This window comes from Seriola aureovittata, chromosome 15, assembly GCF_021018895.1.
Source record: "Seriola aureovittata isolate HTS-2021-v1 ecotype China chromosome 15, ASM2101889v1, whole genome shotgun sequence".
Lineage (NCBI taxonomy): Eukaryota > Metazoa > Chordata > Actinopteri > Carangiformes > Carangidae > Seriola > Seriola aureovittata.
In genome coordinates, this window is record NC_079378.1 from 21,677,222 (window position 1) to 21,699,395 (window position 22,174).

The 22,174-nt window shown below is 41.1% G+C and overlaps 1 protein-coding gene across 1 annotated transcript in view; it reads right to left on the bottom strand.

The window, feature by feature from the left end:
• Positions 1 to 22,174, bottom strand: part of uvrag (UV radiation resistance associated gene) — an 86,118-nt gene that overhangs the window by 29,488 nt on the left and 34,456 nt on the right. Inside the window, exons 12-13 of the mRNA XM_056397153.1 lie at positions 20,891 to 21,056; positions 6,521 to 6,596 (exon numbers count right to left, since the gene is read on the bottom strand). Of these exons, the coding sequence (XP_056253128.1) occupies positions 6,521 to 6,596; positions 20,891 to 21,056 (242 nt within the window). The remainder of the gene's footprint in view (positions 1 to 6,520; positions 6,597 to 20,890; positions 21,057 to 22,174) is intronic.

The following is a 22,174-nucleotide window of genomic DNA, read 5'->3' on the forward strand; positions in this document are numbered from 1 at the left end:
TGACTTTGCTTGGGTCATATGGTTTTTATCGAAGCACAATCACATGAGCTAATGGCTGCAAAGGCCTATGCCAAGACTATGTTGTATCTCTTTTGGTCATGAGCTTTGTCACAGAGGTAAAGAACTGCAGGAAGGCCCTGAAGTTTGTAATACTGTATGTGGACAACAAAGATGAAATAGATGAGAAAGGAGCAAGAGAGAAAGGGAGGTGAATCGTGGTGAGTTTACTTTTAAGTCTCGCTCACCAAACCCGATGACACATTCAGTGTATTTCCATTTTCTTTTTTTAAGATAGCAAACACAGAATCTCCAGCCAGCTCACTTTTCATTTGCAAATCAGTCAGACCTTTGTTGAACAGTGGTGGAAAACAACTATTTGTCTTGCTGTATTGTATCCAAACCAACAAGGTCTGCTTGTAAGTTTGAGATTAGTGAAAGCAACATTTTTACAATTTGGGTTCAGTGGCCTGAGGATCATACAACATAACCACAACATCCTGAGTCCAAATCTGACTCAGGACTTTTACTGATTAACCCTTTTTAATTATTATCCTGAGATGTTTAACACAGTTTAAGACTTCACATCAATACAGTGCAGAGATGTTCCTCATTTACAACAAGAATTTACTGAGTTAATGAACTCACCGCAGGTGAGTAAATAATGTACTGTGCACAAGTTGTGATATTAAAATGAATTCAATCATAATAATCGGCCTAATGGATGTCAATACCGAGTAATGCACAAAGTATCTGTGAAACACCACACTGTGTCTACCACTTCCATGAGTATATCATCACCCTGTTTGTTAGTATTGTCACTTTGAAGCAAAAGTTATTCTTGCTAGAGTACCTACAACCTTTCCAAGTAGCTTCCCCAAGAACACACTAACCACTAAACACAGTAGGCTCCCCCATGAGTCATAGCCGTGTTTTATGGAGCCACAGTTGCCGCTTTTAATGGCATTAGGCGCTCTGACGTATGCTCCAGACCACCAGTATGGCACTGCGCCTGCAGATCATGGGGTGAAATTGCCCAGAGACTTGGGAGGTGAGAGACTGCAGGCAATTTTCCCCAGTAGAAAGAAATAAAGGTGAACCCAGAGGCGACCTGATTGAGCCACAACAGATTTACTGTGTTTTAATTCCCAATACTTGGTTTCCTGTGCCTGAGGACCACAAAATATGATACAGCAAGCTTAGTGACTGAGAACTAATTGTTATGCCTACCCCCTCTTCCTTAAAACCTAGAGATTTTGTGTAGCATCAGCTGTCATGTAATCAGCTCCACATGCCTGTTTCACAACAATGTAGCCCAGTGGATAACACAGGGAGTAGGTAAATGCAGCACATGGCCCGCCTCCAGACAAAAGGCTGCTGGTTTTCCTTTGGAGTCAGCCACACAAACTTGGATAATTTGTCTCTTTGGATGGAGGAATGGCAGGTTTAACATTTATGTCCCCCAATGTGCAATTCAGGCCCAACATACCTGTGGCCAACTACTTCAAGGAACAGCAACAGCCAGATGCCATTCATTTAACAACTAAGCTGAGAAATTCAAATTGCATTTTACGTAAATCAATTTGCGTTTTGGTATTGGTTCAACTGGGGCCAAAGAGAAAGTATGCATATTAATGAAAATGGCAATGTCTCCACATAGACATGACTGACCCACTCAGGCGTTGCAGATTTTGCAATATTTTCTGATTGCACAAGAAATAAGGAGTTGGACAATGTCTGGGCTGAAGCCCAGACATTCCTTAAAGCCTTTCTTAAGTTCGCTTTGTCAAGGAAATCAACCAGAAGTGGCAACATGGGAGTGCGTTACCACCTGACATCCAGGGTGCCGCAAGCAGCTTCCTCATCCTCACCACTGGCCTCATGACATGTGGCCTAATAAAAGCAAACTTCTCCCTCTGCCACATCAAAGCAGGGTCGACCTGCTGTGGCCCTGATCCTTCGCCAGCTTCCCTGTATCACTTTCAAACACAGCCACTCAGGGAAATTTAATAAGAGATGGACAGCTAATGTCTCCCACCCAGACTCCAGTCAGTCAGCAAACCAGCCAATCAGCCAGGCAGCCGGGTCTGCTGTGAAACCAGACCTCTGCTTTGTATCATGGAGCCAGACATCGGACAGGCTGTGCAATGGCTGCATAACATGCGTGGCTCAACCAAAGGAGGCTATTAAAGACAAAAATAAAAAATAAAAAAAAACGCTGTCTGTTGGTGAATCATATCAGCAGTAGTGAAATCCACGCTCAGTGTGTAGCAGGAGTGAGTAAAGCAGGCATTTCCTAATAAAAGCCCAAATAAATAAACACAGCAGAACAAGAGTCAAACAAAGTCTCACTGATAAAGCGGTTGAGAATGACAAGGTTAAGGAATCCTAATTAGATTAAAAATTACATGAAGCATGAAAGAGTTCTGTTGACTGATTCCTTTCCCAGTTTTAACTCCCAAAATTTGGTCATGTGTGATGTGAGATCCAAGAAACTGAAAGATCAAACTCACAGGAGTACACAGTTTAATGCAGAGAGCAGAAATCAGCCAAACTAGGACGGGAAAGCTTTGTTTTTGGTGCGTTCTAGTTTATTGAATGTGACATGTTTACCGCTTCTTCGGTTCTGAAACAATGGTCTATTATCACTATCATGTGGAGCTGGACTACTCATGTGGCACCGATATATTGTTGTGGAGTCAACCTGATAAGTCATCCTTAACATGAACGTAGTCAGGCACACATGGAAGACATAAGACGGGGCTTTGAATAAAAGCTGAAATTTCATCCTGTAAAAATACGGACGCTCTACTAAGCAGTTAAAAGCAGGACGTGTTACTGTATCTTTAGGAAAAATAAGAAAAAGAAGAGCTTTCCTCTAGGTGACCTTAAATTGAAGGCTGCTTCAAGCCTGGTGTTACATTTAGTTTCCCGCGCAAACTATCAGCCACTGAGATTTATAGAAACAAGACTCCACTTACATATCGACATATAATAGAATGAAATATGCTCACAGTTTATTAATTCATCATTCCACAGATTGCTGTTGTACAGTTATCATGCACATGTGCCTAGCTGTGTTAAAGCTGATGGTTTACATGTGGTTTCAAAACCTTAAATTTGAATTTTTCTACATTGGTTTCATGGACACAGGTGAAAACCTCCTGTTGTCTGGATCTAATTTTTTATTTGCACTGGACCAGGTTCCTTTGAAGCGCCATATACATATTGTGTTTTTTCAGGGAGCCATTTATATAATGAATTAAAAATGTGTCTTAGAAACCAGAAAATACCTCTCTCTATCCATGTATTACTCCACTATTTTAACATTTATATTGAGCAATATTATTCTAGATTTTATTGCTGGGAAACTCATTTAGGTTCAGACTACTTGTCTTCAATCCACTTACTTAATTTGACTACTTCTATCAGTGGTCAAATTAAACTTACAGCAAGAGTGAGAAGAGGAACCAAACGGTTAATATTCATGAAAAAGAAATCTCAAAAAGCTTAGATCATGATGTGTGGCTTTGAAAACAAAGGATTATGGGTTGGGAATGTGAGTTGCTAAGTAGGATTATGCACTTTGCAGATTGTGAGAAGCCGACTGCAATGACCATCACTTTTTTGTGTCCCCTGGAAACAACTCCATTGTTGTCTGTGATACTTACGTTTGTCTATGTGGTTGTGTTGTGTGTATCTGCAGCGCATGTGTTGTCAAGTTATTTTCTTAATTTAGTTGTGTTTTGTTTATTTGTATGTGTTTACTTAAGCTGCAGTGTGTTGACTTTTCTCAGCCACTGTTAAATTAGCTATTTCTGATGGTATGATATTTTTGACTTGTTTAAGTTAGTTTACAGATTTATTGTTACATCACACACTGTAATGTATGTCACTGAAAAGTAGAATCTGTTCTACTTCTACTACTCTACTGTCTTCTAATTTTCCTTTGAGCTTCACTGCAAAATGCCAGATCTTAGATAAGTCACCTTGGTGCAAATGCATGCCCCTGTGCACATGTGAGCAATCAAACGTGCGCCCGCATGCGTGTGTGCTCAGACTTGACAGTTGTTATAGTAGAGTAAAATACTCAGTAGTTCGGTCCAGCTAATATTTCCCCTCTGAGTTGGGAACACATGGATTGACAAGCAGTGATGGAATGAGTGTCAGATTAGAGTTTGGAGTTACGCAACAACATCCACCAAGCCAGCGAGGTACAATACAGTACCAGCCGTGAATAATGGCTTCAGTTTGGATTCATTAGACAAAAACTATTATAGAGAAATATGACAAACTATATCCAGTGAGCCCGTTTTGAAACACAATTGGCCATTTGTTGTTTCCTTTGGTGGTTTCAGACAGCGCTCATTTTCATTTGCTGCCTGAAGTGTTTTGTTATCTGGCTTATTTTCTTATTCTTGGACTCTGCTGGGGAGATGGCAGGCTTGGATACTGGCTAGCAGCTTGTGGTCTGGTATTAGAGCTAAAACCTCCCAAAGTGCAGTGGGTTGAAGTCAGCCACCTGCTAGCGCTAATTGCCCAGTCTTATTCAGTGGAGAGGCCCTTCATTCCTGCGAGAACTAGGAGGAAAACAGGGAATGGAATGCAAATTGTTGAAAGTCAGTGTTAAATGTCTGAGGGATGAATGGAAGGAGTCACCCAGGTCAACACATTAGGTGAACTTTAATAAGCACAGCTAGTTCAAGAGCTCAGTCCTCCTGTTTGTGAGAGATGGAGAGAGAAAGAGCCCACACATACACAGTAGATATATTTCATGTTGTGACTATCTGCAGCTTAGAAAACACCTTAAGGGCAGGGTTATAGTATACTGATGTCTGGCTACGTCAGAAAACAAAGGTGTTTATACCTGCATACCTACAGTGTGAAAAGTCAGCCGTCATAGAGAAGGGGGAGGGGGAGATGTAATATCATTTAAAAATGGGGATAGCGGGTCGCATTTTCAGACAATCTCTCTCGCAAGGCATTCATACTGTTGTACTCAGTTGTAAACATTTAAATGTGACAGAAATGGTGTAAGGAATGAAACCAGAGTGCTGGAGGAATCAAAGCGAGTGTACTTTCTCACCTCCACATAGTTGGCCCAATCACGCCGTGAAGTGGGTGTGAATGCTGAATTGTCAGTTTCAGAAAGTTACAGAAATGGTCGGACACAGACATCAACAAGTCGTTCTGAATATATCGGCCCCTGAAAGGTTAAGTCTTCTGATATTCTATATTATTCAAATCCCATCAATAGACCAAAACCAACAATTACTTGAACATACTAACATACCAAGTACTGCCTGCGTAGCTAACGCCTGAAATATCATAATCTTCTTTGCTATAGAGCTCAATTGTTGCCCAAAAAGTATTAACATGACTTCACAGCCACGCTAGCATCGCTGTCAGGCTGTGAACTCTGAGCTACATGCTAATGTCATCATGCGTCTTAAGGAAAGTTTTTGTAATCTTGATCATTAGCATACTAACGTTTGCTGATTATCAGTAAACAAAGTACAGCTGAGGCTGATGGTAATGCCATTAGTTTTGCCTCAGTGCGATTACACGTCATACTGAAGGAAACATGAATGTCTGAACCAAATTTTAATGACAATCCATCAATTAACTGTCACCCAAAACTGTCTGTACAAAATATCAAGGCAATCCATCTAATAGTTATATAGATATTGAGACTGACTGGCTGACATTGCCATCTACAGAGCTGTGTATAAACAGTACTCTATAGTATAGAGTCTATACTATGAAAAGTGCACAAAATCCGTGGCTGAAAATAGTCCCCAACTAATGCACTATTTACTCTTGTTTAAAAAACTTTTTCTAAAAACTACAGTGCCCAGCTGTGTCAGGAAATTATTCAGCCTTTAAAAAAAACATAAAACTATATATTTGTGATTCGCTTTTACAGATTTACATCTGTAGTGAGTGAACATGTAGGCTTGGGACTGAGAGCAACAGACACGTTGTGAATGTTTGTACTGAGAGATGGACTGACTTTTCATAGGATTTGTTAACAATAACAAACAACACCAAAATATCGCTGTGAAATATCAATCCTATACACTAGATAACAAACATTACACAGCAACAGTTTTTGGACCACCATCAGTGTAAAAATGTGACACTAAATGAGAACTGCAAATATCATACATGATATTATATATAATATCATATAGAACAAATAATTTAAATGGTAAATGGACTGCCTTTATATAGCACACAGCACACAGCATTTGTTCTATACATGGTGCTTCTCTAACACACAGTCACACACCGAAGGTACATTATCAGGGGCAATTTGGGGTTCAGTATCTCTGCCCATGTGGACTGGAGGAGTTGGGGATCAAACCACAGATCTTCTGATTCATGGATGACCTGCTCTGCCTCCTGAGCTACAGCATATTTATTTTCTTCCCTCAAATTTGTCATAATACTTTTTCCATTGTTACATAAAACTTTCATTAGTGGCAAACATTTGTGCACTGGATGTGTGTTCATATATTACCTGGGCGATGTTCTTGTTCAGTAAGTAGACCCCATATTCAAAATGAAACCGCTCTCCTCTCGGGTACAAGGGGAATCTGTGAGAGAAAGGAGAAAAAGAAAAATTTGGAATTAAACAGGAACTGGTGATTTACTCCATGTGATCCTTCACCAACAGAGTCTGAAAACAAAGGTGTTAAGAGCCTTCAAACAAACACTAACAAGCCAACTAAGCACAGTCAATTCTACAACAGCATTATATCCACACTGCATATGATAATATACTATAGGTCCAGCCGTGTGAAAAAGTCAATGAAGCAATGTGGAATTGTTTGTTCATTTTACTTTGAGGGATTCAAACAAGCATTGGCTCTGCAACAGGCAGTGAATTCTTCCTGTTATTGAAAGTACTGGTTCATGTAGCCACTGGCATTAACAGTGGGTACAGTTGCAGATGCTTGAAGAAGCCGAGTCTGGGTCTATGATCCCAACCCACGGACGCCACCTCCGTAGCTTGTTAAACTGAAATATCAAACAGGGCAGAGGCGTCCAAACAGCCTGTCCATCCGCCTCTCAGCAGGAACAAAGAGAACTTTTCCTTTCAGCGTGGTGGGAAAGTCCCACTGGTGCCAGTCAGATGTCCTAGTTGGGACTACACAGAGTGCTCATGAAGGATAGGGGGAAGATAGCCCTGGGTGTTAGGGTAGGGTATGCTGACATCCAGAGTGGGAAAACTCTCTCTGTTACCAGGAACTTAAGGCTGGACTCATCCCTTCCTGTCATTATGTGCTTATGTCTGCTGATCTCCCACTGAGGAGGATACAGTATATTGGGAAAGTAGCTCCACAGACTGAGCAGGGCTTTGGTCTGACAAAACACACACACACACACACACACACACACACAGTTGTGTCAACTGGTTATCTAGACGCATATCTTAGCCCTATCTTAACTCCATCTCTAAGTACTTCACCTTAACCTTCAGAGTGACCTAAACATAATACCACTCTTAACCTGTCACTCAAACGCTGAAATAGTGCTTTTAAAAGGTGGGAGGAAAAATGTCTTATTTTCAGAGGTGTTTCCCTGCTTATTTCTGCACATGAAGTTCCCATCTGGTCTTTGTAAGAGCAAAAATCCAACATCAAACATGTGAGATGTTACTAAGGTAACATACACACACTGTAGACACAGCATCCACGCAGTTAGTCAAATAAACAGCTGGTACTTTTTTGTTGCAATGGTTGTTTATGTCAAACGGAAACAAAGGGCGAGGAAATGTTATTGTAAAGATAAGCCTTTCCATCTGAAATCTGATTAATAAAGCATGTGTCACTGTTGACATCAAAACAACAGCACAGAATTGTGTTTGGAGCAACACCTTGATGCATCTGTGTTACAGTAAGTTCCAAAAATTATTAAAAATAAAAATAAAAAAATGCACCATCTCTTTTTAATGAGCTGCCTGTGTTTCATGAAACAGCATTTTCATTTGCTACTGCAGTTAGGTTTGTAAAAAAACAAAAAGGAAGGGTCTTTTGTTCAGCTGCTTTATCATAAAGACATAAAGACATGTTTGGAAGGACTAAAGAGACTCTTCAATGGGAGTTTCAGAACAAATTCTAATATGAGACACAATCACATCCATAATAATACAAAAAAGCTATATCCTAAGTGACCAATACATAAGTATGAGATAGATTTGTAGTTGTAAATCAACCTTTGTAAACCTGTAAAATAAATACACAGCACATTAAATGTTCATTATTTTCTACAGCATCATCAAATATAATCAAAACCACCTGGGTCACAGAAGAGCACGCACCACCGTCCATCTTGAAACTCTACTACACTTTTCTGGACCTACCCTGTGATTTGACTCTGCTTAGTGATTGGATTGCCATTGTCCAATCAGATTCAGGTGTAAAAACAGGGCCAAAATTCATCCCTGTAACTTCAGCCTCACAAACAGAGTGGGAACTTTAAGCACTAAGTTTTATGTGTCGTTTTTTTTATGTTCACAAAAGGAAATCTTTAACCTTGCGATGCAGTTGGATTTCTCTGGCACATCAGGTTAAATCTTTTCTACACATGCACAAACCTGAATTTTTTCATGCAGATTTACTTTACAGGTTTGCAAAGGTTGATTTACAACTACAACCTTTGGAACTGTTTGTGAACATCACTTTACAAGCTCAAAATCTTATTGACCCATATATGACCAATTCAGTAAGACAGGTGCCTCTGTTTTTATATGACGTTGCTGCCAGGAGCTGATGTGTATACAATACAGTATGTGTGGACATGTGTCGAATGCTTTGCACATGTGTGTGTGTGTGTGTGTGTGTGTATACATGGGTATACTGGTGAGTATGTGCATCTGGCATGCTTCCTTCCTGTGTGTGTGTGTGTGTGTGTGTGTGTGTGTGTGTGTGTGTGTGTGTGTGTGTGTGTGTGTGTGTGTGTGTGTGTGTGTCCTGGGGACTGGGTCATGGTCTTAATCCTGTGTGGGGCTCTTCATCCCCTCTTACTATGACCTATGGGTGCCTGAGGCAATGAGAGAATACAGCAGGAAATACACATCCTCAGTGCTGGCACTTCGCTGGACTCCATCGTCAGCTGAGATCATGTTAACAGCGCAATAACCCTGCAGGTTAATGTACTGATTAGTTGTGCTTGTGGCATACTGAAGGCCAGATTTGACTCAAATCCTGATGCTCTTAGAGAAAAAACCTTGAATACTTACATTTAATCATTTCAGCTGTAAAAGCATTTGCCTTGATAACATGAATTTATTACTGACATGAGATTTAACTTTAACTAATATAAGGTCTCTATGTCTTTTATCTGGCTTTAATCTATTTCTTGCAAGGTTAATTTGTCCGACTTATATCTGAGCCTGTCTGCCGATTTCAGGCAAAAAAATCTGACCTGGTGCTCACTGTAAACACCTCCTCACTCACACATTACACTGCAACTCTGAAGTAAACTCTTAGCAGATGGAGATCATTCTAACCCTAGAATGAATTCGAACAGGATGCTGTTGCAAATGCTGGCAAGCAAAAAGTGAGACGCTGTGCCCTGAGGGCCACACAGCCAGCCGCATGTTGGCCCTCCATATCACCGAACATGCAGCCGGGGCCCCATGGAGAAAGCGACATGCCAGAGGTCATATCTCAGCACTAGGAAATAACTAACAGAGAGAGGAAGAACAACATAACAAGCATTCCCCTCGCACCGCTGGCATTCCCAATATCACTTCCCCACAAAAAGATAGGATTTGTTTGCTGATGAACACGTATGAAAAGAAAAACAGAGCCAATTCCAACACACACACACACACAAACACACACAGGCTCCGTCACAGTGAAGTGATTAATGACTGCTGTCCACTGTGTCTGAAATCACACTGGAGAGACTCCGGTTCACCAAACACCAGGAATTCCTCCCGGGGATGTCCAGTAAAGTCAAATATATTATTTCACAGCAGTAGGGAGGAGGAGGGAGGAAGTCTGATGACGGAGGGGAGAAACAAGGTGCCAAAGGAGTATGTAAATTACTTAGGGGCATTTTATTATTCTATATATTATCTAATCTGCCCAGGTCTACCCCACTAAGATTAAGGAACTTTCAAAGGAGACCATACCAAGACAGAATCAAAATAAGCATATAGGGGTAAATATGCAGAAAAGCATAGAGTCAGAGTAAAGCATAGAGTACTTTTAAACTTTTCTTTCTTTTTCAGTTTTCAGCTTAATCATCTTTAGGGACCTTGGGGACAAATAGCCATTGCTATCGTTTCTGCTTCAGCAGTAGAAATGCAAGTGGTATGTGTATGGGAGAGACATAAGGAAGCAGAATAAGGGGAGACAGAACGCCATCTTTAATCACTCAGCCAGCGGCAGCGGCATAAACTGAAGCAGCCCTCTGCACTAAACAGGATGAAATAAATTACGGTCCTGAAGGAATTTGCAGGCCTACATCAGTACCCGGTCAGTCCATCAAGATGGATTGTCCAGAATAAACAGACACAAAACAGAAAGATTCACACACAGCTATGAGATGTACTGTTTGTGGCACTAATTGTACTTTCCCACCGGATTGAAACAATTTGTTATTGTGTTGTTTGTAAATGAGGTCATGCTAACTTCACCTCTTGCACCTCGTGCACAATATTGTTGGGTCTTTGGTTTAATTTTGTTGTACATTTTAATCAAATCAAATCATTTCTATCTCAGCAGTCCTCCGCAGATTTCCTCACTCTCCTTAATCAAGCCGTTTCCTCCGTCAGCACATCCCTCTCCTGCTCCCCTCAGTGGCAGCTCTGTTGAAGGGTCATGTCTGCGAAACTAACACAGCAAACCCAATATGACAGGCACCATAATCAACACACCAACTCACTTTAGTGTCCATTTAAAAGAATGATTACTGAAACATGAGGGCTGCTTTCATTTAGCTAATATTCAACTCTGCATGCACTGGACAAAAAGATGAAAAAGAAATGACAGTGAGTTAAGAGCAGAAGTAAATCTGTCACTTTTTTTTTCTCTGTCATATAAAAATAAATCACCCTTCTCTTTTCTTTATGTTACACACACAGGATAGTTAACGTACAAGTGCTGGCTCTGTCTTTAGACATAGAAATATGTAATTAATAAGTGTGGAGCCATGAAACCATAAAAAGACAAAAGCTATATCTCACAGGAAAGTCCCCTGTCTTTATGAGTGAGAACATGTACACCCCCGGCCTGCCAGCTCTTTAACTGCAGGGTCTAGACACCCATTCTCCACACAGACAACCTTCAAATATAAAGGAGGGACTCTTGTTAAAAGGAGGAAACAACCATTAAACATACAGCTACAATAATGAGATCAAGCAACAGTTCATCGCACTGTCTTCCTGTCCAAATCTTTTAAAAATCGCTCCTGGCCCTGTCTTTTGCCCTGTTGAGGGATCTTGTAATAGCAGGCTGAGTTATATTTCTTTCATCTCCAGGAGATCCACCACCACCACCGTCTGCACTGTCTCCTCGGACTGCACCCCGGGGGCCTCCTATGAGGTGTCAGCAGCACATGATGTCTTTTATGGCCTCCGGTTAAAATGGCCATGTTTGTGGGCTATTTGTGTGTCGGAGAAAAGGTGAAGTTACTACAGCCCAAAGACTCTAGTTAAAGCTTTGTATATGCACACACAGTCCATGTGAAACTGGCATTGCTTTCTGACAACGACGGAGCCAAAATGGAGGGCACCGAGTCAGTTAAAGTGGCTGCTGTCTCTCCAGGCAGCCCTGTTAAAAGCAATCTATTAAAGAAACAAGGCCACAAGGTCAGTGGGTGCTCCTTGTGCAAACTAGAGCACATGTATGTTTAAGCATGCTCCACTGTATTAGACTCCTCTTGGGTCCATTGTATTAAATGGAGGAGTGTAACGGAGGACACAGACCTGAAGGTGGGTGGTCGTGCACAGTGTTACTGAGTTTCATGAGAATATGGTGGGAAGACTGCTAGTGACTGGCTGACCTGCCGTAATGTACACACAGGCTGAGGTCTCCACATGTGTTGGCTTGCCTGTTTAGACATCCTAATTAATACTCCAAATGTGCAAAACAACAGTTGTGCACATGGTGGAGACGTGGCTTGGCCAGTGCTTACACACCCGTCTTAATGGTGGTGTTGGTGTTGGTGGTGGTGGTACGGGGGGCTGGGATGGTGAGTTTCAAAATGTCTTTAATGTGCAATTTCAAACGGCACAGGACCATAAATCATCTGGGCCTGCTTTTTAAAAAAACACCTGCCTTGCAACTGTCAAAACTCTAATGGCAGAGGTTACTATATAAATCACGGTGAGCTGTAATTTTCAATATCTGAGAAATGATTACACTCAGCATCTGTCAGTGAATGCTATTTTAATGACCGCTGCTGCACTTAAGACCCCTGTATAACCGTTTCGCCATCTTGGTCTATGCCGTTAAAGTGTCTCCTGAGTGATGTGGCGGTTGCTCGCTCTGTCACACTGGGTTTTCATCACGGCTCTTAAGAATATCCAGCAGTCCGCTGACCCCAGTTCCCAACCCCCACACACTCATTTTCTCTTTCCTTTTCTTTTGTTTTCGTCCATTGTTTTAATCTCAGGCAGAGATGGAGATGAGCGACTCAATCTGACCAGCACTCTACATAGTATTCACAAATCAAAAACTTAGTCAAAGCACCATCCTTTCATCCTAGTAGTAGTCTTTAAAAATGACATGCAACACCTATTCAGGATAATTGTTCCATCTTCACAGCAGTCTCAGGTCAACACCAGTTTTCATGAACATAGCTGTACTAACAAAGCTAAGAGTCTACAGTCATGTAGCAGCTCTGTGACACTGCACTGTACTGCACTTAGACATGCTCACAGTGACAACGCTGACATGCTGATGCTAAGCAGGTAGATGCAGGTTTGATGTTTAGCACGTTCAACATCTTAGTTTAGCATGTTAGCCTTCTAAAGTGTGCTAATTACCTGATAATGGCGCCATGTAAAAAGTTCCTACAATTCATCGTGAGGGGAACATGAATGTGTGCACAAAATCTGATGACAGTTATGGATACATTTAACTTAAAATCACAGTTGTCAACTGCATGGTGGCGCTAGAGGAACAGTCAGGGGAACACCAAACTCCACAGCGCTCATCCACTGGGAATCATGAATGATTGTGTCCATCCATCAAAAAGTCACTGAGATAATTCAGACTGCACCAAAGTGGTCCACCCACCCACAGACCAACAGTGCCATCCCTTCTGCCATGCTGGTAGGGTTTCTAAATAGAGGGCAAGAGCTGACAGTGACGTAAAGATTAGCTACATTTACATCCATTGAAAGTTCTTAGCTGGCTGGGCCATTCCTTTCAACCTACAGCATCCTTCACAAAGCCGTTCAGCACAGATGCTTCTTGTTATCTTTTTAATGAAGTATGGTCAAAGACTGCTCGAATAGGCTGCACAACAGCGGGGCTCCAAGATGAAGGGCCGCTTATGGAACTAACCTGTCAACCTCGAAGAGACTCCTTGACTTCTCCAGAGCTATTATAAACATACCGTTCCTGCCATTGTCCTTGAGTTTTTTGGCAGAAAACCTCAAAAGACAAGTAAACATTCTGTCCAGTCCCGGGGTGTCTTTGTAGTTGACATACAGAACTAAATAATGAGCCATTTGTTCAAATTTGATTAAAGCTCCATGGCTCTCAAGCTGACTGCCTCTGTCATCTCTTCTATGAAAAATACAGTAACTATGAAGCTGAACCACTACCTAACATGTGCATATGATACTACTTAGATAACAGGATTTATTCTACAATGCTAGACAAAGGGCGGCCTCTTATAGAACCCACTAGAGTGTCGTTAAAATTCTCATTTTCTATAGAGAAAACAACACAGTTTGCTTTATAGAAAATGAGAATCTTAACGTATAACGTTTATTGTACCAAAACCATAAGGATCTTTACTTTCAGTTGCATGTTGCATTGTAGGACAGTGTAAATAAATCAATAAGACTCCACATTTAAAAGAAAGAGAATGCTATCAAGTGCAAAGATGAAATTCAATTGATATGCATTGTGCAACAATGGTAGCAGAAATCTTAGGACAGATATCACAAAACCAATGAAACCAATGAAATCAAACCTATCTGACTGGCAAGATACCACAGAGCTGAGATGGAAAGTCATTTGGGTGAATTAACTCCTTAACTGCTAATGCTAGAAGACTAAAAAGCCAGCTCTGCTTTTGTGTGTGTTCCTATAGTGTGGGTTGAGCAGGATGTGTAACCTGCCCTGTAGCCTCACACCGCTTTTCCCCTTCACTGCTGTGCAACCTGAGGCAGGACAGGGTAGTTTGGGTGTAATTCCCCCTCTCCTCCTATGCACATGGTCCATGTTAAGAGACATGAAACCGCTGAAGCCCCGGAACAATAACCTCTTTTCTTGGAGCTCACAGGTTCCTCTCATCTTAAGCTGGCCTCCCTCCCCTGGCATTCACGTTCAGTGCCTCCACCAACTGTTTCTTTTGTGACTGAACCAAGCAGTGATGTGTAAATCCCACTTACATCCGTTTTTCCTTTAGCCAATGATAGAGAAAGTAAATTTAAAAAAAAAAAAAAAAAACTGATTCGCCTCAATACTTTGGGCGAAAGACTATATGAGGCAGCGCTTGCTTTTTAATGGCTGGGTTCTGGTCTCAATCAAACACTGGACATCTGGATCGTATCTCCCTACCTCTCCCCCCATGCAATCAGAAACTGTGGAACTGTGCTCTCCACGGGACAAAATGTGGGAGCAACATGTCGTTAGAGTCCACTGATTTCAGAGAACATCTCTGACAAGGAGGAGGATGATGTGGAGATGCCAAAAAGGCCAAATCATACTGAGTGCCAAACAGATCAGTCATCTCCCACACCATTCTTTCAAACATTATTCCAGGTCCAATTTCAAACTCTGGTCTGTGCCCAAGTGCCGGAGGGTGACATAGTTCAGACTAACATATGGCAAAATATCATACGATATGAAATAAGGCAGCCATTATTCTAACCGCCCCCCCCACACACACACACACAAACACCAGGTGAAAAAGAATAAAGTGATATTAGCCAAAGTCAAAAGGTGAAATACTTTCATATTCCTCACACCACACTGAATGTCTTCTGTTTGTTTCACTGTAATTAACAGTTTTCTTTCTCAACTGTAGCCAGTGCTCTTAAAGATGAATAAATAACTGGAGCAAATGTTTTAGCTACTGAAATCTGCGTCCACACTAGGTACTGCAACAGAGTCACAGAACTTAAAAGGATGTGGGGACCTAAAAAGAGCACAAGGTTTCATCGCATTGCAAAAGCAGGGTCAGGACAATTACCATTCAACAGGGGCCTGCGGTGCAACATACAACTAAGACCAACATAAGGTTCCTATGTGCATGCCATTATAATTGACTGACTGCTTGCTAATCCTACCACACTTTGAGAAACTGATCCCGTGCCACCTCACTTATCACCGCTGGCTGCCTCTTTCCGACACTTTAATCACCCGTTTTTTGTACACATTTAGAGCGCAGCTAGTTGCTTTCCGTCTCCCCACACATCATTTTGCTGTGTGTCTGCAGCCCACTGGGGCCTCGGGGGTCATAAACATGTGGAGGGGGGTTAAAAGTTTGCCGGAGTGTTTGGGCCCACTCAGGGACACCTCAGGGCACTGCTGATTGTTGTGTCTGTTCAACAGTCACACAGCCCTACAGGTTTATTTTTTGTTGCTGGACGCTGGTGTAAATATCCTGCATGGTAGGACTGGAAATGTATAAAGTGACTCCCAGTGAGCCTCTCCAGCTGTTGTCATAACATAATCACCCATACAGAGAGATGGCCACTCATTCATTCTGTTGTCTGATAATGTCTCTTTTTCTCACACACTTTCTCCCAGCTGTTTTTCTTCTTACTATGAGAAATGAGGATGTGAAAGTGTCAGGACTTATTTGCACATCATTCCCATGTGCCTTGACTGAGGAGAAGCAGTGACTTGTTTTGGACTGAAGTACAGCACAAAGTTGAACTGGTAAAGACAGGAGTTGTTGACCTTTACTAGGTTACACCCATGGGTGGCTATGCCATGAGCACAGGTGAGAACACAAAACAAAAGAATGGTGAGGACTTCTGGTCTGCAGACCTGTTACAACAACCCGATTTGACTTCAACATGTGGATCTCTTCTCTTACTGATTTAAATAATTCACTACACTGAGCCTACACCAGGTTTCAAATGACCCCCAAGTCCCTCCTTTACAGCAGATGGATCAGCTCTCAAAATACAAAGGCCCACAAGTGGTTCCAGAGTGGCCGTCTTTGTTCAGCTTCCAACCAATAAACACTTCTTAAAAAAACTTTAAATAAATTCTTTCAGAATAAAACAACAGAAGAAGAAAAAGGTGTGAAATATTCTGCTGATATCAACAAGGCCACGATGTGAAAAGCTGACGAGTGCAAGCTTGACTCTGGACTTTCTTCTTGATTCACCTCTTTCAGTGGCTTTGAACTGGTATTCACTTACACTAAGGGGGAAATCACATTCAGCCATGGCTATTGGCAACACTGCCGATTATAACATAATCTTCCTCATGACTCCCCCCTCTCACTTATTGCACGTGTGGAATGTCAATATGTATGTAAGGTGCATACCTGAGCATGTGTGCCCCGAGCGTGCAATTATATTGCAGCGGGGTTTTTAATTCTGACATGATGCATAGTTACAAGACCATAACACGTACAAATAATAATTTCATTACATTGGCCCGTGCTGTAATTACAGTGCTTGTACAGTTCAGCACTTACACAGACGGTCCTGACAAAGCCCCAGGTGAGATTAAATTCTCAGTTTATCATTTGCTGCTTTCTATGTCAACATAGTATTTTTCAGTCGTTAATAATGCTCGATTCATCAGAAATTATATCATGCTGTGAAGATAGGAAGCGAAGTGGTTACAGCCCAAGGGTGTGATAGAGACACGGGCACATAATGGGCACCATGATTTACAGTTTGGGCAGAGCTTCATTATGCACTTTCTGAATACCAGAGTAAATTGAAAAAAGGGGAATTTTTTAGCTGTTACCATGGGCAAAACAAAACAGCTTCAGAAGACAGCAACACCTGTCCAAGCTATGCAGGTCTGTAGTTGCAAAAACAGGCATCCATACCGAGGTTTCTCAGCTATGTGTCTCTGAATCCAAAGGCCAAGCCCCAGTGAGGACACACCACTGCAGACTGCTCTATTGTCTGTGGCGGTGAGTGTGTATTGTGCATTGATGCACTGGTGTGAAGCTGTGAAGATAAGTCTATCAGCACTGCATTCAAATAAAATCAAACCAGGAAAACAAGAAAATCTGAAAAAATTCCAAAGGGAAATAATTGCTTTGGTAAGACATTTAATTTAAAAGGTTGCTGACAAAGGAAACAAATAATTTACCATTCTAAACACTAGAGGAAGTTTCAAACCAAAACCTGACAAGGCACTAAATACTGTATGTCAATACTGCTGAATATCTGTTTCTGGTTTTGTATTTGAAAACAAGATTTCTTCATTTGGACTGGAGATTTGTCAGAAAGAGCAACGTATTGACACCAAATACACTTTCCAGATACTAAACTCTGTAGGTCAGTGACTGTTGGACCTCTGAGTTAAACTGTTTTACATCTAGAAGTGATCTATGGTGAATATGTTTATGGGAAATGAAGAGGGAAAAGTTAATTAGGATGGTGTTGGGTGACAAAACAGTTTCCAAATAATGCCTTGTAGGCTTTTAAAGAAATGTGCACATGAGACGCCCACATTTTGTGATTTTATCCAATCCACTCCAAATCCCCTTGGAATTGATCTGTTTTTGCTTATGGACAAAATGCTGCAGCCACCAACAGCTGATGGAAGACAGGGCAGTGTAACAAGCTGCAGCTGAGGGGTGTGATAAAGACAAATATAACCCCTCTGCACTCAAACACAAGCAAACTACTGTTACTGCAGTTAGTGTAACCTAGTTTACCCAAGACGACTGCCACCCTGACCTAAACAAGCAGCTGAAAAGTGTATGGAAAGATGGACAGGTACCACATCAGGTCACAGTTCCCTGTTAATGTCTCTACTGACATATGAACAAACAGTGGAGATCCCACAAAGAAAAATACAGACACCTCTGAGGAACTTTCAAAATGGATTTAGAGTTTTTTCAAGAAGCTACTCAGCACATAGTGTTGTTAAAAATATGCACTTAAAACATTTTCAAGCAATCTTCATTACTAATAAGAATATTATTACAAAAACACAATTTATTCCAACTGAAACTGCAACACCCAATTTACAGACCTACCTTACATTTACTTTTGGAAAGCTTCAGCTTATAATTTTCATATCTCATGGTCCAGTCAGAAGAATTTGGTGCTACTTTGGCCATTTTCCATCCTCCCTAAAAATGGATTTCACCGCAGAAGCTCGGACCTAAAATTCTTAGTTTAGCTAAGCAGTATAAGCCCCTCTAGGTTACACTACCTCACGTACATGGTATAATGATATCACTGAATTTATGATCTGTTAAAATCTTAAATAGAAAGCCTACTACAATATTCCTTGTCTCTGAAATCTGGCAGCAGAGTTACTTGATCAGGTTTTGAGAGATTAGTAAAAGTCGTAGTGCCACCAAAGCTCATCAGAGTGACACTCTGCCACTTTTTTCTCCAAATGAAGAAATAATAGAATGGATGTTTCATATGTGGCTTCATTTGCCCCTCATTACTGATTGGCTGGAAAAGTGTGGTGTTACTCAGTGTGAGCCACTTTGTTTATTTCCCATTTACAGAGCCAGAGCTGTGTAGGAACACCAGGTTGTGTTCCAGCACACACATAACAGACAACTAGTGGACCGTGAAGTATATTCACTGAATTTGACAAAAAGTGCGTCGGATTAGAATCGCTTTCGTCACCTTCAATACTGCTTTCGTCTTACAGTCCATCTTTTCCAGTGTTTTTCCAGGTTTTAGAGAACACCGAAGACGCTTGAACAGATTCAACAATGCAAATTCTCCAAATTGTCAGATAGTAAGCAGCTGTTTGCAAAATTTAAAATAGCCACAGGGCCTTGCACACACCCGGCACACACTGGCACACACCGGCACACATCCAGCACACATCCAGCACATCCAGCACACATCCAGCACACATCCAGCACACACCCGGCCAAGGAGACAGACAGACGGGATCAGGTGACATGAGCATGAATCACAGGGATTTCTTACAAAATCAAAAAATCAAAAAGATAATATGGTATCTGCCTACAGAAATTATTTTACACCAAAACTACACAATAAATACAAAACACATTTTAGTGCTCTTCAATCTCTAAGTAAAGATTTGAAAGTATGCAGGGAGAGGTTTGAAAGAGCAGAGGAGGTTCTGGGAGAGATCAGGGCAGAGAAAGGACTGTAAATGTTTTGACACAAAACAAATATGAATTTATATGATCCACGCTTTTATATTTAATTCAGTTTTATGGAGATGCTAAAACTCAGATAATGGAACGTGACAGAGCACATTACCACCACTTGGCTGGCAATGAGGGAAAAGTTGGAGACGAGAACGATGGGTTGCACAATCTTAGCAATCAGTGTGCAAAACACCCGCACTGCACACATTTTCTTGTCCAGTTGTTGAGTTAAAAATTGTATAGATTTCTGCCTCCAAAAGACTCACAGCTCTTTAAATGAAAAACATTGGGCCCAAAGATGTTGTGCTTTTTATAAATCTAAAATAATTCAAATGTTTTTTTTTAATGGGAGCAGACAAGTGTTGCACAATCTTATACCAATGTGAACATTTATTTATTAAAGCAACAGCTGAAATAAAATAATTTTTACATGGGGACTAAGATGGTGCAACACTGTAAAATAAATCTTATTAAAAAAAAAGAGTTACGATTTAGAAACAACCAAATTAGAAGTTTTCCATTACAGTGTTGCTAACATTATGAGTAGAGATCACTCTATAAAGTCCAGTCACAATTTTTCCCTTACATATTGATGCATGGTTAATTCTAAAACATAATAAATCGTATTATATGCATGTACGTGTATTGTTAATGTTGTGAAAGTGATAAAGGTGTGTTATCATCCCATGAGGTAAGGGCCTCAGACTGGCATGACTCTTCAGTCCCATTCAATTCAATTTATATCTGTACTATCTGCGTAGTATAAAACAATGCACAGTCAAAGTAAATCTAAAAAAAAAATGTATATCATTTTGCTTTACTTAAGTCATTAATAAGGTTTGCATGAAGCAGATCGTTTCCTGACTCAGCATCATCAAATTAGCCAAAACAATCACAGTCATGATTATACTGTATCAGGCCAGGTCTATCTTCACTGCAATTAGAAATTAATTCAAAGTTAGTTTAAAAGCTCTTATTCACTTCATTCACCGTGCATTTCCCTGCTGGCAGAATCACCACATTATAAAAAGGTTGGTGCTTTGCTGAAAACTAATGTGGTCCTAACTCTAAATGAATTGCACAGCTTGTTTCATGCTCACAACGCTTCATGCCACAGTATGCACATAGCCGTGAAAACAGAGCCTCTAATCTGAACATCAGTACATGTGATCCAAATATTTTGGGAAAGTGAAACTAATCACAGAGTCCACAAAAGGCTGAGTGAGAGTTCCAGTACAGCCTAACATCAGCCACAAGAGAGTCATTAATTAAAAAGAAACACAACTACACTGAGTATTACAATGTTCTATTTGTACAGCAAGGTAGAAAGACTTAGCAAAACCCATATGTCATGAAAGAGATATAGATTGGTTGTTGCGTGTCAGGTTTTCAGCCGACTTACTCTCTCTCCTTCTCGGTGAGTCTGTCAGTGATGGTGTCCTTGATGGAGGAGCGTGAACCTTTGTGGATCACTGGATATCTAAGCGGGATCTGCAGGAAGCACGAGATCATCAGGACCAGGTGTGCAGTGTAACCCAGGGCGACTGCCACGCTCCCATCATCCTTTGCTGCAGGACATAAAGTCAAAAAGCGGCTCCAGTAAGTCACACATTCAATAGAGTTTTGTTCAGCAGAAAAGAAATGTTTTTTAAGGCACCACACAAAACCTGAGAGCGTGTAATCTAATGCAAATTAAATTCAACTGGCACAATTTTAATCACCCGAGTAAGTATTTTATCATATCAAAACCTTCAAAGCTTTTTGTTTGGAATGTACTTTCATTACAAAATAAATTATGTTTACATAAACCGTGTCCACATCTTGTGAATCCAAACAAAAATGTATAAACATCCAACCAGAAATAGCTTGGTATTGGTCTCCAAGTATTCACAGGAGGAAGAGCAGTTACAATCATGTGGGAAAGTGTTTCTAAAGTGATACAAAATGTGGCACGGCGTATATAGTATCGGAAACATTGGCTGCAGTCAGATACCCAATTTCTTTGAGATATGTGCTTGAGAAGCAAAAGCATCACGTATAACTCTCCCCTCGGAGCCCAAATAACTTGAAGGGTGGAAAACTGGATGCCTCTGTGAACATTTTCTGACAGGGAAAGAAACAGCAAACCATCTCGCTTTAAGCACAAGAAATGGTTTCAAGACAACGCGCTAAGTGGTTTCACATTCTCCAACAGCAGCAGGACACTGCTTGAGGCAAAGACTTGAAATCACCGTGGTTTTTATCTTAATGCTTTGAAAAAATAGACCATGGCAGTAGTGAGTGGTGGACTCTTTGGCTCACACTGTGTGTGTTTCAATGTAACACAAAACTGAAGTACCTGGAGTAAACAGCTTCCTGACCTTTGCTCCATTTGGATGATGTGTCACACTAACAGGAATATTAGGTCAACTAAAGGACATGCCACCATAAACGACACCTTAGGGTGCAACTGGAGACTGCTGATACCTGGTCAGTCTGAGCTGACAAGGTAGGCTTAGTTTAAATGTAAGATGGACTTTTGTGCCACCCTGCTCCACTTTGACCCCCCGGTGGGATTAGGACTCCAACTAACTCTGACCCTGGTCTCTAATGTGGAACATCCTCCCTGTAGGCCTTTTTAAACTGACTTTGACACTCATGCAGGCAGTTCTGGACTTGAACAGGCTCCTCTCTGGGGTAGACCTCA